The 14,864-nt window shown below is 38.9% G+C and overlaps 1 protein-coding gene across 1 annotated transcript in view; it reads right to left on the bottom strand.

Moving 5' to 3' along the window:
- Nucleotides 1–14,196, bottom strand: part of LOC150082473 (ubiquitin-conjugating enzyme E2 variant 2-like) — a 93,096-nt gene extending 78,900 nt beyond the window's left edge. The window contains exon 1 of the mRNA XM_090378639.1: nucleotides 14,135–14,196. Coding sequence (XP_090234765.1) covers nucleotides 14,135–14,159 — 25 coding nt within the window. The 5' untranslated portion in view covers nucleotides 14,160–14,196. The remainder of the gene's footprint in view (nucleotides 1–14,134) is intronic.
- Nucleotides 14,197–14,864: the final 668 nt, after the last annotated feature.

Genomic DNA, 14,864 nt, shown 5'->3' with positions numbered 1-14,864 from the left:
CCCCCATTATAAGACATTCTGATTTACTGGCCCACTCTATTTCTCTGAACAATTGTTCATTGTACTCATTCGAGTCATTAGGCCTATAACACACTCCTACTCTTATTTTTGCTTTCGCAGTGCTTAAGACACACCAAACTGACTCAACAGTGCACTGTTCATCTATATCAACTGGGTGCACTTCTTTTGATTTTATGTTTTTCTTAATTAACAGCATAACACCTCCTCCCTTTCTATCCTGTCTTTCCTTTCTGTACACATTGTACTCCCCAAATTCCAGTTCTGCATTGCTTATATCTGTGTGACACCACATCTCTGCTATCATAACAATATCCGCCTTTGATGTCTTATCCAACACTTCAAATTCATCAAATTTATTTACTATACTTCTAGCATTGGTATACTTGCAAGCATACATGCTCCTATTCCTAGTTACCCTAACACATCCCATATACCCACCTATTTCACGATGACTGCCATCCGTCCCTGAAACCCCCAACACCTCTCGCTCCAGGTCGCTACTTATTCTAATAGAAGTTGTGCAAGAATCACCTTCACCTCTGCCTGCAGCTACTGTTAAACTATTAGTCCTTGTATCCCCCCCCAAGCTAACAGTTTTCCGACCCACCTAACACTGCCTCGATAGCATCAGCAAATATTCTTGCACCTTTGGGAGTCTGCTGACGAGGCTAGTAGGGGCCAGACGTGTTCAAAGCCGCTAAGTGGATTTTTCTTATTTATTGATTTGAAATTATTGTTTTTCTAAAACTTTTGATTTAAATTTAGTAGTATAGCATTATTTTTTGATTTTCTGATTAATTTGGTGTATTTATTCTTTACTCGGCCTTGCAATTGCATAAAAGTATCGGTAAGGGTATCCACATGTTACAAGTCGCAACTCCGCTGAACGAGAAGTTTTTTAGCCATATTTAGCCGCGTATTGAATATTTTTTACATAAAATTATTTTTTGTAAGTAGCTTATAGTAAGGATCGTTAGTAAGGATCGTTAGTTTATTCTGAATTGAGACAGCGAGATTTGAAAGTTAATTAATACTTAAGTGTCCATAGAGTTACCGTTCGTAACTTCCCGCCTTTGTTTTGTCACACTATCGTTATATATCGAACCTAGATAGCGTTAGTATAGTATAGGTTATAATATTTTCAGTGATCGGTAAAATCTATGAAACTTGTTGAACTTCGTTGGCATTTAAATTGTACTTTTAACTAAATACATATACCGACTTAGATTACAAACGTAACATAATTAATTAATACATAACTGATACGGAAGTTATATAAGGGGAACTCGGAGATAATTAATACTTGACACTAAAAAATATATATCCCGTTATAACTGTGTTGGGAGATAAGTTAGGGTTATAAACTGAAATTGAAATTTTATTTAAATTAAAAGAAAGAAATCATGACTCAGACCAGAGCAGCAAAACAAAAGGCTCAAGATAATGGAAGTGCTGTGGCTAAGAGGAGAACTGAGGGGGGCAGTTGCCTTCTGAATCACAGCCTTCTAAAATGCACAGCTTGCATGATGTTTGTGGAGCATTCAGGTATGGGACATGATATTGCATTGGGGGATGTCTTTGTGTGTGCGCAATGCAAGGAGTGTATCGAAATCAGGCAACAAATCAGCGTTCTTATGGGCCTATATGAGAGCTTGAAGGACAGGGTGTATGCCCTCGAAGGAACTAAATTGAGGGGCCCATCAAGCTCTCAGCTGCCCACATCAACGTCAGAGCTTGCACTTGGTCATCGCGCAACACAGCAGCAACCCCCAAGGCAGAATGCGCTGGTCCCAAAGGAACTAGTAGTTGTTGGTGACTCCATTGTCAGGGAAACGGGGAACATGCTTTGTAAAAAGGATAGGTGGAACAGGACAAGGGTATGTCTGCCAGGGGCAAAGGTTGATGGCGCTGTAGAGCAGATATCATCTTTTAAGGGCACAAAAGGTGATATAGTTGTACACATTGGCACTAATGATATCAAGAGTAGGAGACCGGCAGAATTGCTTAACAAGTACAGGTCACTGTTGAAAAAAAGCCATGAATTAGGATTGAATTTGAAAGTGTCTGCAATTCTGCCCAGACACGATAGGAGGGAGTATATGATGAGAGCCTTGTCGATCAATTCGGCCCTGGAAAGATTGTGCAAGGCTCAAGGGGTAGAATTATTTTCAGCCTGGACTGTACTTGTTAACAGGAGAGATTGCTTCTACAGGGATGGGATACACTTAAATAGAAAGGGTGCAAGAATATTTGCTGATGCTATCGAGGCAGTGTTAGGTGGGTCGGAAAACTGCTAGCTTGGGGGGAGACAAAGATGAATAGATTAACAGTAGCCACTGGCAGAGGTGAAAGAGATTCTTCCACTGCTTCTATTGGAATGAGCAGAAGCCTGAAAAACAAGATGCAGGATATTTCAGAGACTGCTGGGAGTCATTGCGGTACAAGTAAACACATGGGTTGTGTTAGGGTAGCTAAGAATAGAAATAGGTGCATGTATACTTGCGTGTACACCAATGCTAGGAGTTTAGTAAATAAATTTGATGAATTTGAGGTATTGCTCAAAACATCAAAGGCAGATATTGTTGGGATATCAGAGACGTGGTGTCACACAGATATAAGGAATGCAGAACTGGAATTTGGGGAGTACAACGTCTACAGAAAGGATAGACTGGATAGGAAGGGAGGAGGAGTTATGCTATTAGATAAGAAATACATAAAATCCAAGGAAGTGAAGCCAGTGGACATTGCTGGACAGTGCAGTGTCAAGTCAGTTTGGTGTGACATAAGCATTGGGAGATCAAAATTGAGAGTAGGAGTGTGCTATAGGCCTAATGACTCTGATGAGTATAATAAGAAACTGTACAGGGAAATAGAGTGGGCCAGTAAATCAGAGAGTCTTATAATGGGAGATTTTAATTTCCCAGATATTGACTGGAATTTGGGGACTGGTCACTCACACACTAGCAAGGCTTTTGTGGATTTATTGGATGATTGTTTTCTACATCAGCATGTTAGGGAGGCAACTAGAGGGAGGAATACTCTTGATTTGATTATCAGCAGTGATTCTTCATGCATTAAGAATCTGCAGATAAATGAACCACTAGGTGGCAGTGATCACAGTGTGCTGAAGTGGGATTTACTCAAAGAGGTAACTACCATTAGGGGTAAAGGGAAGGGTTATTGCTTTCGTAAAGGCGACTACGATGGACTGAGACAGTTTAAATTCTATACAGTGGGACCAACTGATGATGTTACCAACAGCAAATGCAAAATGGGAAGCATTCAAAGAACTTATCTTGGAAGCTACTAGGCTTTACATACCAACTAAGAAATATTGTTCAAGGTTTAGGCCTAAATGGATGTCAGATGAACTGATGAGGCATATGGCAGAGAAGAAATATGCATGGGATACAAAAAAAATAACACATGATACAGAAGCCTATGATAGATACAAGTTGATCTGTAACCAAGTTACAAAGGAGGTTAGGCAGGCAAAGGCAGATTACGAGAAATCTTTGGCAAGGGATGCAAAGAAAAACAGCAAAGAGTTTTTTACTTATTTAAACTCTAGAAGAAAGGGAATGAATCAGATTGGTCCACTTGATATCGATGGGTCAACTGTTGACGATCCTGCTCAGGTAGCTAACAAACTAAATGAATATTTTGCATCGACATTCACACATGAGGAGTTAGTTAGCGAGGGGAAAGCCAGAGGTGTATTCAACTTTAGCAGTAAGCTAGAGAATCTTGTAATAACTGAGAGTAAAGTGGAGGAGAAATTGTTGAAGACATAAACACAAGAAAGGCACCCGGGGTGGATGAGATCTATCCACTTATATTAAAGGAGGCAGCAGAGGAAGTAAGCAAACCCTTAGCCATAATTATGAGAGCTTCCTTGGACTCAGGGGAGGAACCCACAGACTGGAGATGTGCAAATGTGACACCAATTCACAAAGGAGGATCAAAGGCTGACACAAGTAATTATAGACCTGTGAGTTTAACTTCTGTTCCAGGAAAATTAATGAAGGCACTAGTTAAAGAAGCACTGCAGGATCATTTAGACAAGACTTCAGTTATAGCTCGGACACAGCATGGTTTTGTTAAGGGGAAGTCTTGCCTGACCAATTTGATTGGATACTATGATGCAGTCACAAAAGAACTGGATGCAGGGAATAACTTTGATATTATATACTTGGATCTTAGAAAGGTTTTTGATACTGTTGCACATGGAAGACTGCTGCACAAATTGGAGAAGTGCTGGAGGCAAATTGCTGCTGTCGATAAAGGGGTGGCTGAGGGGGAGAAGACAGAGAGTGGTAATCAATGGAGACTGCTCGTCGCGGACTAATGTTATTAGTGGAGTCCCTCAGGGCTCAGTGTTGGGTCCATTATTGTTTTCTGTATTCATAAATGATATTGATGATGGTATATCAAGCTTAATGTCGAAGTTTACAGACGATACAAAGGTAGGCAGGGTTGTCAAGGACACTACTGACACTATACTGCTGCAACAGGATCTGGAAAGGTTGAGCAGATGGGCTGAGAGGTGGCAAATGAAGTTTAACATTGACAAATGTAAAGTACTACACATGGGAAACAGCAACCCCAGAGCAACGTATCAACTCTGTGGTACTACACTGACAGTGGTAGAGAATGAAAGGGACCTGGGGGTGGTTGTGCAGGCAGATATGAAGTTCTCTGAGCAGTGCAGACGGGCTGCAAGAGTAGCTCATGGTGTATTGTCAATGATATATAAGAATTTTTCTAGCAGGGATAAGGAGGTGATTATTCCCTTGTATAAGGCAATGGTCAGACCACACCTAGAGTACTGTATACAGGTCTGGAGGCCTCATTTCAAGAAGGATGTAGAGCTGCTGGAACGAGTACAGAGAAGGGCAACAAGATTAGTGAATGGAACAAAGGGGTGCTCTTACGAAGAAAGGCTTAAGTTTTGAAAATTACAGTGTCTGGAGACTAGGCACCGGCGAGGTGATCTGATAGAGGTGTGTAAAGCCTTGAATGGTTTGAGCATGCTCAATGCTGATGGGATTCTTCCTCTCGCTCAGAATAATCACCTGAGAGGGCATAAATTCAAATTGAGGAAAGACAGATGTAGGATAGACGTGCGGAAATTTTCCTTTAGCCAGCGGGTGGTTGGTTGGTGGAACAGACTTCCATCCTTTGTCATGGAAGTTGATAGTCTAAATAAGTTTAAGGCTCAGCTGGACAGGTATTTTGAACGAACAGAGGGGTGAAGTGGAAGTGGTTTTTTTTTTTTTTTTTTTTTTGGCTGATGCTGCATAAGCTTGCTTTCTTGCATCAAGTGCCTCTGCTAATGCTAATGCTAATGCTTTCTATTTAAGTGTATCCCATCCCTGTAGAAGCAGTCTCTCCTGTTAACAAGTACAGACCAGGCTGTAAAAAATTCTATCCCTTGAGCCTTGCACAATTTTTCCAGGACCGAATTGATCGACAAGGCTCTTATCATATACTCCCTTCTATCATGTCTGGGCAGAATTGTAGACACTTTCAAATTCAACACTAATTCCCGGCTTGTTTTCAACAGTGACCTGTACTTGTTAAGTAATTCTGACGGTCTCCTACTCTTAATATCATTAGTGCCAACGTGTACAACTATATCACGTTTTATGACCTTAAAAGATGATATCCACTCTACAATGTCATCAACCTTTGTTCCTGGCACTCTGGTCCTGTTCCACCTTTCCTTTTTACAAAGCATGTTTCCCTGACAATAGAGTCACCAACAACTACTAGTTCCTGTGGGACCAGCGCATTCTGCCTTGTGGGTTGCCACTGTGTTGCGTGATGACCAAGTGCAAGCTTTGGCGTTGATTTGGGCAGCTGAGAGTCGTCTGTGCTAGTTAACAGGACAGACTGTTTTTACAGGGATGGGGTACACTTGCATATTAGGAGTGAAAGAATATCTAATGATGCTAAAGAGGCAGTGAGAGGTGGGTCAGAAAACTGCTAGCTTGGGGGTACAGACTAATAGTTTAACTACAGCAGCAGACAGAGGTGATTCTTGCATTACTACTATTGGTACATGTAGCAGCCTGGAAAGCAAGGTGTTTCAAATTTCAGGTCCTGCTGTGGGACATCATGGAACAAATTAATACATTGGCTATGTTAGTGTAACTAAGAGTAAGAACACATGCATGTATAATTGCGTGTACGTGGCACCTCCGTAGCCAGGTGGGAAGCAGCAGTGCGTAGCACACGCTCCTTGATCAGACCCGGGTTCGACCCCATCACCACCAAATACGGAGGATGCGGAAAGGTCAGGGAATGACCACTGCATATCCCGGAGCAATATGGCCTTAGTTGCTAATGCTCCTAAAAACCAAATAACAAACAATAACAAAATTGCATGTACACTAATGCTATGGGCACGGTAAATAAATTTGATGAACTGGTACTGATTAAGTCAGCGCCTCCGTAGCTAGGTGGGCAGGAGCAGCAGTACGTAGCACACGCTTTTTGATTAGACCAGGGTTCGAGCCTGTGACCATCAAATATGGAGGATGCGGAAAGGTCAGGGAATGACCACCGCATATCCCCGGAGTAATATGGCCTTAGTTGTTAATGCTCCTATAAACCAAATAACAAAAAAACAAACAACTGATTAAGTCATCGAATGCAGACATTGTAGGAATAGCGGAGACGTAATGTCACTCAGACATAAATGATGCTGGAATATGGAGAGTACAATGTATACAGGTAGGACAGGAGAGGTGAATAGCTTATGCTCTTAGTTAAGACGAATATTAAATCTAAGGCATTGCATCCAGTTGACTTAGGTGACAGCTGCAATGTTGGTTAAGTTTGGTGTGATATAAGCACTGGGAAAGCAAAATTGAGAGTAGGAATGTGTTATAGGTCTAATGACCATGATGAGTATGCCAAACAGCTATACAGTGAAATAGTGTGGGCCAGCAAATCAGAATGTCTCATAATGGGGGGGGAGGATAACTTTCCAGATGTTGAATGGAATATGTGGCTTGGTCAAACACACACACACACACACACACACACACTAGGAAGGCTTTAGTGGATTTCTTGGACCTAAATTGATGTCAGATGAATTATTGAGATGTGTGGCAGAGAATAAAGCTGCATGGGATGCATATAAATTATCAGGTTATACAGATGCCTTAGAGAGGTAACAAGAGGAAGCAATACTTTTGATCTGGTAATTAGCAATGATTCTTCATGCATTGAGAATCTAGAGGTAAAAGATTCTCAATGCATGATTCTTTGCTTGCTGCCACCACACCCACTATGGCATCAAGCAAAGTGTACTAATGTGGAATTTAATTAAAGACATAACTACTGTCAAAGGTAAAGGGAAAGGCTTTTGTACGGGGTAATTACAGTGGTCTCAGACAGTTTTTAAATTGTGTGAATTCTCAAATAATCAAAGAAGCTGCTAGGATTTTCATACCAAAAAGAAATTGTCTCAGGCTTAGACCTAAATTGATGTCAGATGAATTATTGAGATATGTGGCAGAGAATAAAACTGCATGGGATGCATATAAATTATCAGGTGATACAAATGCCTAAGGTAGATATAAATTAGTCTCTAATCAAGTCACAAAAGAGATTAGACAAGCTAAGGCAGATTATGACAAATCTCTGGCAGAGAATGCAGAAAAATACAGCAACGACTTCTATGCTTATATTAACAGTAGCATGCCACTTGAGGTCTATGGGTTAACTGTTGATGACCCTGTTCAGATTGCAGACAAATTGAGTAGGTATTTTTCATCTACGTTCATACACGAGGAATTCATTAGGGAAGGAGATGCCAGAAGTTTATTTTTATTTAAGTTACTTTATAATAACTTAAATAGTTATTTATAATTATTTAAGTGACTTTTAACAAGGAGCTAAATGACTTTGTGATAACTGAAAGGAAAGTAGAAGAGAGAAACTGTTGAGGATGGACATAAAAAAAGGCACCTAGAGTGAATGGAATCTATCCAATTATATATTACGGGAAGTAAGCAAACCCTTAGCCATAATTATGGTAGCATCCTTGGATTCAGGGGCGATTCCACTGCACTGGGGAAGTGCAAATATATCTCCAATTTATAAAGGGGGGAATCAAAAGGCGACATTAGTAATTACAGACCTGTTAGCTTAAAGTCTGTTCCAAGAAAAATAATGGAATGAATTCAGGGAGATTTCTGATGCTATTTCACATAAAAGACTGCTGTACAAACTGGAACAATGTGGCATTAAGGGCAAGTTACTGCTATGGATAAAGGGATGGTTAAGTGGAAGAAGACTGAGTGGTTATCAATGGGCACTGCTCTTCGTGGGCTAATGTTATCAGTGGAGTTCCCTAGAGCTCAGTGCTGGGTCCATTGTTGTTTTCAATATTTATCAATGATACTGATGAAGATATATCAGGCTTTATGTCTAAATTTGCAGATGATATAAAGGTTGGGAGGATGGTTAATGACAGTCATCAGGGTGAGCTACTGCAACAAGATATAAGAAAATTGAGTCGACGGGCTGAGAAATGGAAATTTGTAGTTTAACATTTGACAAATGCAAGGTACTGCATATGGAGAGCAGTAACCCCACAGTAATTTATGAACTGTCATACTACACTCAGGGTAATGGAGAATGGAAGACCTGAGGATAATTGTGCAGTCAGACATCAAATTCTCTGAGCAGTGCAGGCATGATGCCAGGACAACTCATGGGTAAAGAATAAAGTGGTTAACATCTTTGTCAACGACATACAGAACTTTGCTAGCAGGGATAAGGAACTGATTATCCCTTTGTATGAGACCAATGTTAGGCTGCATCTTGAGTACTGTATACAGGTCTGCAGGCCTCACTTTAGGAAGGATGTAGATCTGCTGGAACAGGTGCAGAGAAAGGCAACCAGATTGGTGAAGGGAACAAAAGGGTGCTCTTATCTAGAAAAGGTTCAGTTCTGCAATTTGCAGCATCTCAAGACCAGGCAAGTGCGGGGAGATCTGATTGAGGTGTTTAAAGCTTTGAATGGATTGAGTAAGCTGAATATTAATAATATGAATATTTTTTCACTTGCTGAGACTACACACATGAGGAAGCATAAATTCAAGTTTGAGGAAGGATGAGTGAAAGTTTGTCTTCAGCCAGCAGGTAGTTGATTGTTGGAACAGGTTTCCATCTGCTGTTGTGAAAGTGGATGGGTTGAATAAATTCAAGGGAGAATTAGACAAATGCTTGGATGGTACTTTTTTTTTTTTTTTGGCTGATGCTATATAAGGTCGCTTTCTTGCATCATTTGCCATTACTACTAAGTCATCCCTATGGTGGATGGATTCCTAGAGGCCCGAGAGAAAACTGTCTTTGCAGCCAAAATCAATGTACTGCAACGTTGGTAGCAAAATTGTATTGACTCCTTGTACTCTCGTCCTCAATTACAGAACTCCATGAAGTGTTCTGAGCAGCCTTTCTACTGCTCAGAACACTTCATGCACACACTATATAATTAGCCCCAGGTCTTTTTCTTTCTCCACTACCTTCAGTATGTACCACTTTACTACTGATATGTTAATCTGAGATTAGTGTTTAACATATGTAGTAACTTGCATTCAATGTTAACAAATGTTACAGCATTGTACCTTGATAGCTGTCATTAACTACCCTGCCAACTTCATATCATCTGCAGATTTGGACATCACACTTGATGTCTTCCTCAATGGTTTGGTTTGGTTTTTTTTTTTTTTTAAGGAGCATTAGCAACTAAGGCCATATTGCTCCGGGATATGCGGTGGTCATTCCCTGACCTTTCCGCATCCTCCGTATTTGGTGGTGACGGGCTCGAACCCCGGTTTAATCAAGAAGCGTGTGCTACGCACTGCTGCTCCTTCCCACCTGGCTACGGAGGCGCCATCCTTCCTCAATATTATTAATGGATATTGAAAACAATAAAGAGCCCAACACTGAACTCTAGGGGTTCAGTGTTAGGCCCTTTATTGTTTTTAATATACATTAATAATATACAGTCTAAGGCGGGTCTTCTTTGTCCAGTCACATAGTTACCTGAGGAGCTGTTGTGGCCACCAACAAATTCCTCCAACTGCATCGATCACATGCTATACGAGTGGTATCGCAAAATGTCACACCCAAAAGTTCACTGATCCCATCCTTCCACCTAGTTGCTGGTCTTCCTTTAACAACAGTTTTTTGAACTGGTTTTGTTATGGTCTGTGGCATCAGATAATGTGGTGGTATGCCATTGCCTACCACATGGCCAATTTTGAAAGGGGCTGGCTTTAATCATACAAAGAGTCATCATGCATCCCAAGAAATGTTCTTGACAAGGAAAGGTGACTACAGCAGAGCCCCACTTAATGCAGAAAACTGATTAAAACTGGTTTTCACTGGTTTCCAGAGGTCATTTACGTATATAAACAGATATATATTATTCATTAGATTCGCACAAGTAATTATTATATCTTCAGTCAATAAATTTATTCATAAGGTGATGCTATTATCCCTCTTCTTCCTTCTTTGATGTCTAATTAATTAATTACCCCCAGGGGCTTGGCACACCCAGGGTCCTGAGCTGGATATCATCATTCTTCCCTTTCTTGGTGATCCCTTTCTTTCTCTTTCTCTCTCTCAGAGTAATAGGGAAATTTTTTTTTTTTGGCCGGTGCAGCATAAGCCTCAGGCTTCCTTGCACCATATGGCTAATAATAATTATAATTAATTATAATTATTATGTCCAACTTTTCCAATTAATTATGTTGATTATATTTTTAAATAAATTTCTTCCAAACCATAAAACATGCAACATTTCCTTACCATAAACATATTTTCATGCTGATTCACACAGTCTTAACCCCCAATGAATACATTACTTACGTTTTCAAATATTCGTTCCTGTATTTCAAATTTGCATTCCTTTCATATAGCATTAAACGCTGCATAATCTTCTGTATTCTTCAAACGCACTAACCATTAAACTGTTAATTCTAATCTTAGAGCCTAAATATTTATCAAATAGATATAAATTGTGTCTAATGAATCCTCTGTACCTCCTTCTATATGGTAAGATGTATTTTCAGTTTTTATGCTTAAACCACCAAAATTTTAATATAACTGAGAGCACATATTAACATAGCCACTACACGCAGCAATTTTTGGAATAGGAGACACCTGTTCCAATGTCTAAGGAGGGTAGCACTCTTATAATAACCACTCGCTGCCTTCTGACACGCAATCATCCCTTTATACATAGCAGTAATTTGCTTCTAATGGCAGAAAGGCTCCAATTTGTATAGCAGTTTTTCGTGTTGAACAGTATCAAAAGCTTTGCTCGAATCAAAGTATACAATGTCAAAATTAATTTTGCATCCAGTTCCTGACAACTCTTCCCTTATGAATCAATGCTATGATTGTTGTATGACTGCATTAGCGTCAAGATGCCCCTACTTCTTTGATAACTGACTACACTATTTCCCCTGGAAGAGAAGTAAAGTTTACAGATCTGTAATTACTTCTCCCTTTGATCCACTTCATGAATAGAGGAGACATTTGTGCATCTCTAATTCATAGGTAACCTTAGTTACTATGACACAATCAACAAGAGGAACCAGAGAATACCAGAACTTCATTATTATTTTTCCTTATAATGTTCTATATGGGTCCTGAAAGTGAATTTTGAATTTAAAAACATTGCAAGAAACTTAAATTCTAGAATTTAATTAATGGTTGGCTGGTCTCGACACTAGTGAGAAATTAATTTATTGACTCTTAGCTGAATTCAATTCAGGTAAAAGACATTATTATTAAAGTTTTTTTTTTAAAGGAAAACCCCAAGCACGAGAGGTATTAGAACCTATAATACTTAATACCATGCATGGGTTAAAGGTTGAGAAGATAAAAGAAGATACTCATTGACATTAGACTTCAATTTCTGTAGATTGCAGTTTTTGGGAAATATGTATGATGAGAGGTTGTTCCAGAAAAAGGAAATTGAAGGAACAGATGAGGAAAAAGAAAAGTTGGTTCTGTGAGTTTGAAGTTGGACAGTAAAAGGATGCTGACTGGTTGCTGCACATGTTCAGACTGGTTTGGAAGAGATAGCAATTATCAGAGATGCCAATTCAATGGAACAGTACCCATGGAAGCATCTACAGAAAGGCATGCAACAGAAACAGAACATCTATGAAACAGAGGGTGGAGAGACTTTGTTAGAGATGGGTCATTAATTAACCTAACTGCCCTCTTTTGAATGGAATCTAAAAGCCTGAGAGAGATTTGGGAGGTACAACCCCAGATGTAGGATCAAAATTCCATGGTAGAGTGGATTTGCAATTTGTACAGAGTGAGCAAGTGGAAGAAAAGTAACACTAAGTAGAAGAGAAAACCAGGTTTATAGATGCAGAGGAAGCAATATTTGTGACATGCTTACACCAAGCGAGATTAGAAGTCAGCGTAATCCCCGATAGAGATATGTGATTTCATCTAGAAATCTGAGTGTCATCAAAGAAGCATGGGAGCAGAAGAATCCTTTTTGCAAGATATTGGCAGATATTCTGAGATGGCAGAAGACGCCTTGTTCATTAATACTAATAGAGATTCCAATTTGTGTGAATATACAAGTGAGGAGTACATCAACATTGATAAAAAAAAATAAATGAAAAATTCTAAATATGGCAGTGCAGAGCATGGCTGGTGGGGTACCACCTAATAACTGAACCTCGAATTTGAAATGAAGTACTCTCTTTGATAAAATAAGCTTAATGAAGGATAACACAGGTATTTGATTAGACAGAAGTACAGAATGTTCAGGCAGAAAAAAGGAAGTAATAGAAACAGGGTCAAATGGAGTGCATATGTCAGGGTAAACAAAGATTCATCTGATTCCATTTGTGTGTATCATTAAACACAAGAAACACCATTTAATAACTCACTGACTTCAAAATTAATTTGTGAAATAATATTAACTAATCAATGTTATTATTTTTATAAATATCAACTTCAAATACAAAATTTATACTATTGTGGATTTATAATTATTGACCAATATGTTAATTAATATATCAAATTATGATAATAATAAGAGCCATGTTGAAAGGAAGGAAGTACTTCCAAGTGTTGGAACTTTTTGTCCCCCTAAGGGGGAAGTTGCAGTCCCACCCATTAAGACTCAATCAAATTCAAGAGAAATAAATAAAAATAAATAATAAAATCAGTAATAGTAATCTCTAAATAAAAACAGTGGCTCTGTTGCCAACTGCTTCCTCCCCCACCAAAGAAAATTCTTGGGGGGGGGGAGCTTAAGGTACAGAACCTGCAACAGAAATCACTATGCTGACCTAGTGATTTCTATTTTACAGATTTGAATAACTATAAACAAACCATTATTTAAAAAAAAATAAGTGATATTAAAAGCTAGGAAGCAATTTTAAAAACTTCAATGAAATTATGCAGGCTAACTAATCAACCAGGTGCTACTTTCAATTATTGGTTCAAAGTAACCTACCCATTGAGATCACTACTAAATGGATAAATCAGGCTGCTGCAACAACGCTATTTATTAATATTAATAATTAAAAATATAATATCCACTACACACAAGTGCTATGTGAAAACACCAGGTACCGAATACAACCAACTTCAGTTATTAAATTTTCTATTTAATTAATTAACAGTTTAACTGTGTCAAAAAGATTATCGCCTCCTATGATAAAATAAGTATTTTAATTAAACGTACACAATCTGAAATTTTTTATTCCAGAATTTACACACATTCACTACCAAATAATTTAAAAAATTTATAACTTTATCCAGTAACTCGTAATCAGCCTCTTACTGGCTAAATATATTAAATACTATTTTTTAAAAAAAGCAACATTTCTTTCCCCATAAAAATGTGGTTCAACAGGTTTCAATCAGTTCATATAAGGTTCTCCATTTTCCAGATTCATTTATGTATTACACATAAATATAAATGAATACAGTACCGTATGAGTGCTTTATGATATACAGTTCACAATGTTTCTCTTAACTGAAAGCAAACTAAAATGGTAATAACATTTTTTAGAATATATCAAAAACTTCTTTTTGACTTCCATACCTGCACCACCGGCGGGAGCGGCCATTTTTCCGCACAAGCTTATGGGAACCAAGGTAATTGAAGTAAACCCTCGAACTAAGAAGAAAATGCATTCCTTTAGATAACACTTGGATCTCTGAAAATGCATAAAGGACATGTACAAAGACACCCGCGCAATATGGGTCGAAACCAAAGTCCATTCCCAAGAATACTGCCCAAATGTTTCGCAAAGTGAAAAATTTTTGGAAAATGGAATCAAAGGATGGCATGATCTCCTTTGTATCGGATATATCCCAGGCGATTGATGAAGGAGAACAAATCGACACCATCTTCATGACTTAAGCAAAGCTTTCGACAAGGAAATTCATCAAAAATTAATCAATAAACTATCACTATGGGCTCAGAGGACAGGCTCTTGATTGGACAGCAAACTACTTGAAAGGGGGAGAAACGTCGGTGCTTTTAAAGGTATGATCTCACATCCTTTTAAACCTGAAATGGGTGTCCCACAGGGATCATCCTTAGGCCCGCTGCTATTTCTGACCTACGTCAACGACCTACCAAGTATTCCTGGAGACTACTAAATCTAAAAATTTATAAAGCTATTCGCAATAAAAACGTCTGTATCCAGAGGCGGATTTAACGGCGGGCGCACCGGGCGCGCGCCCTGGGCCCCGACTTCCCATGCAAAACCCCAACAAATTAGTTGAACATATTTGTTCAAAACTTTGTGATTATTATGCTATTATTA

Source organism: Mastigoproctus giganteus, chromosome 7, assembly GCF_048544385.1.
Source record: "Mastigoproctus giganteus isolate SK-2022 chromosome 7, ASM4854438v1, whole genome shotgun sequence".
Taxonomy (NCBI): Eukaryota; Metazoa; Arthropoda; class Arachnida; order Uropygi; family Thelyphonidae; genus Mastigoproctus; species Mastigoproctus giganteus.
Note: the sequence above shows the minus strand (reverse complement) of the source record. Positions and strands in the feature narration are given on the sequence as shown.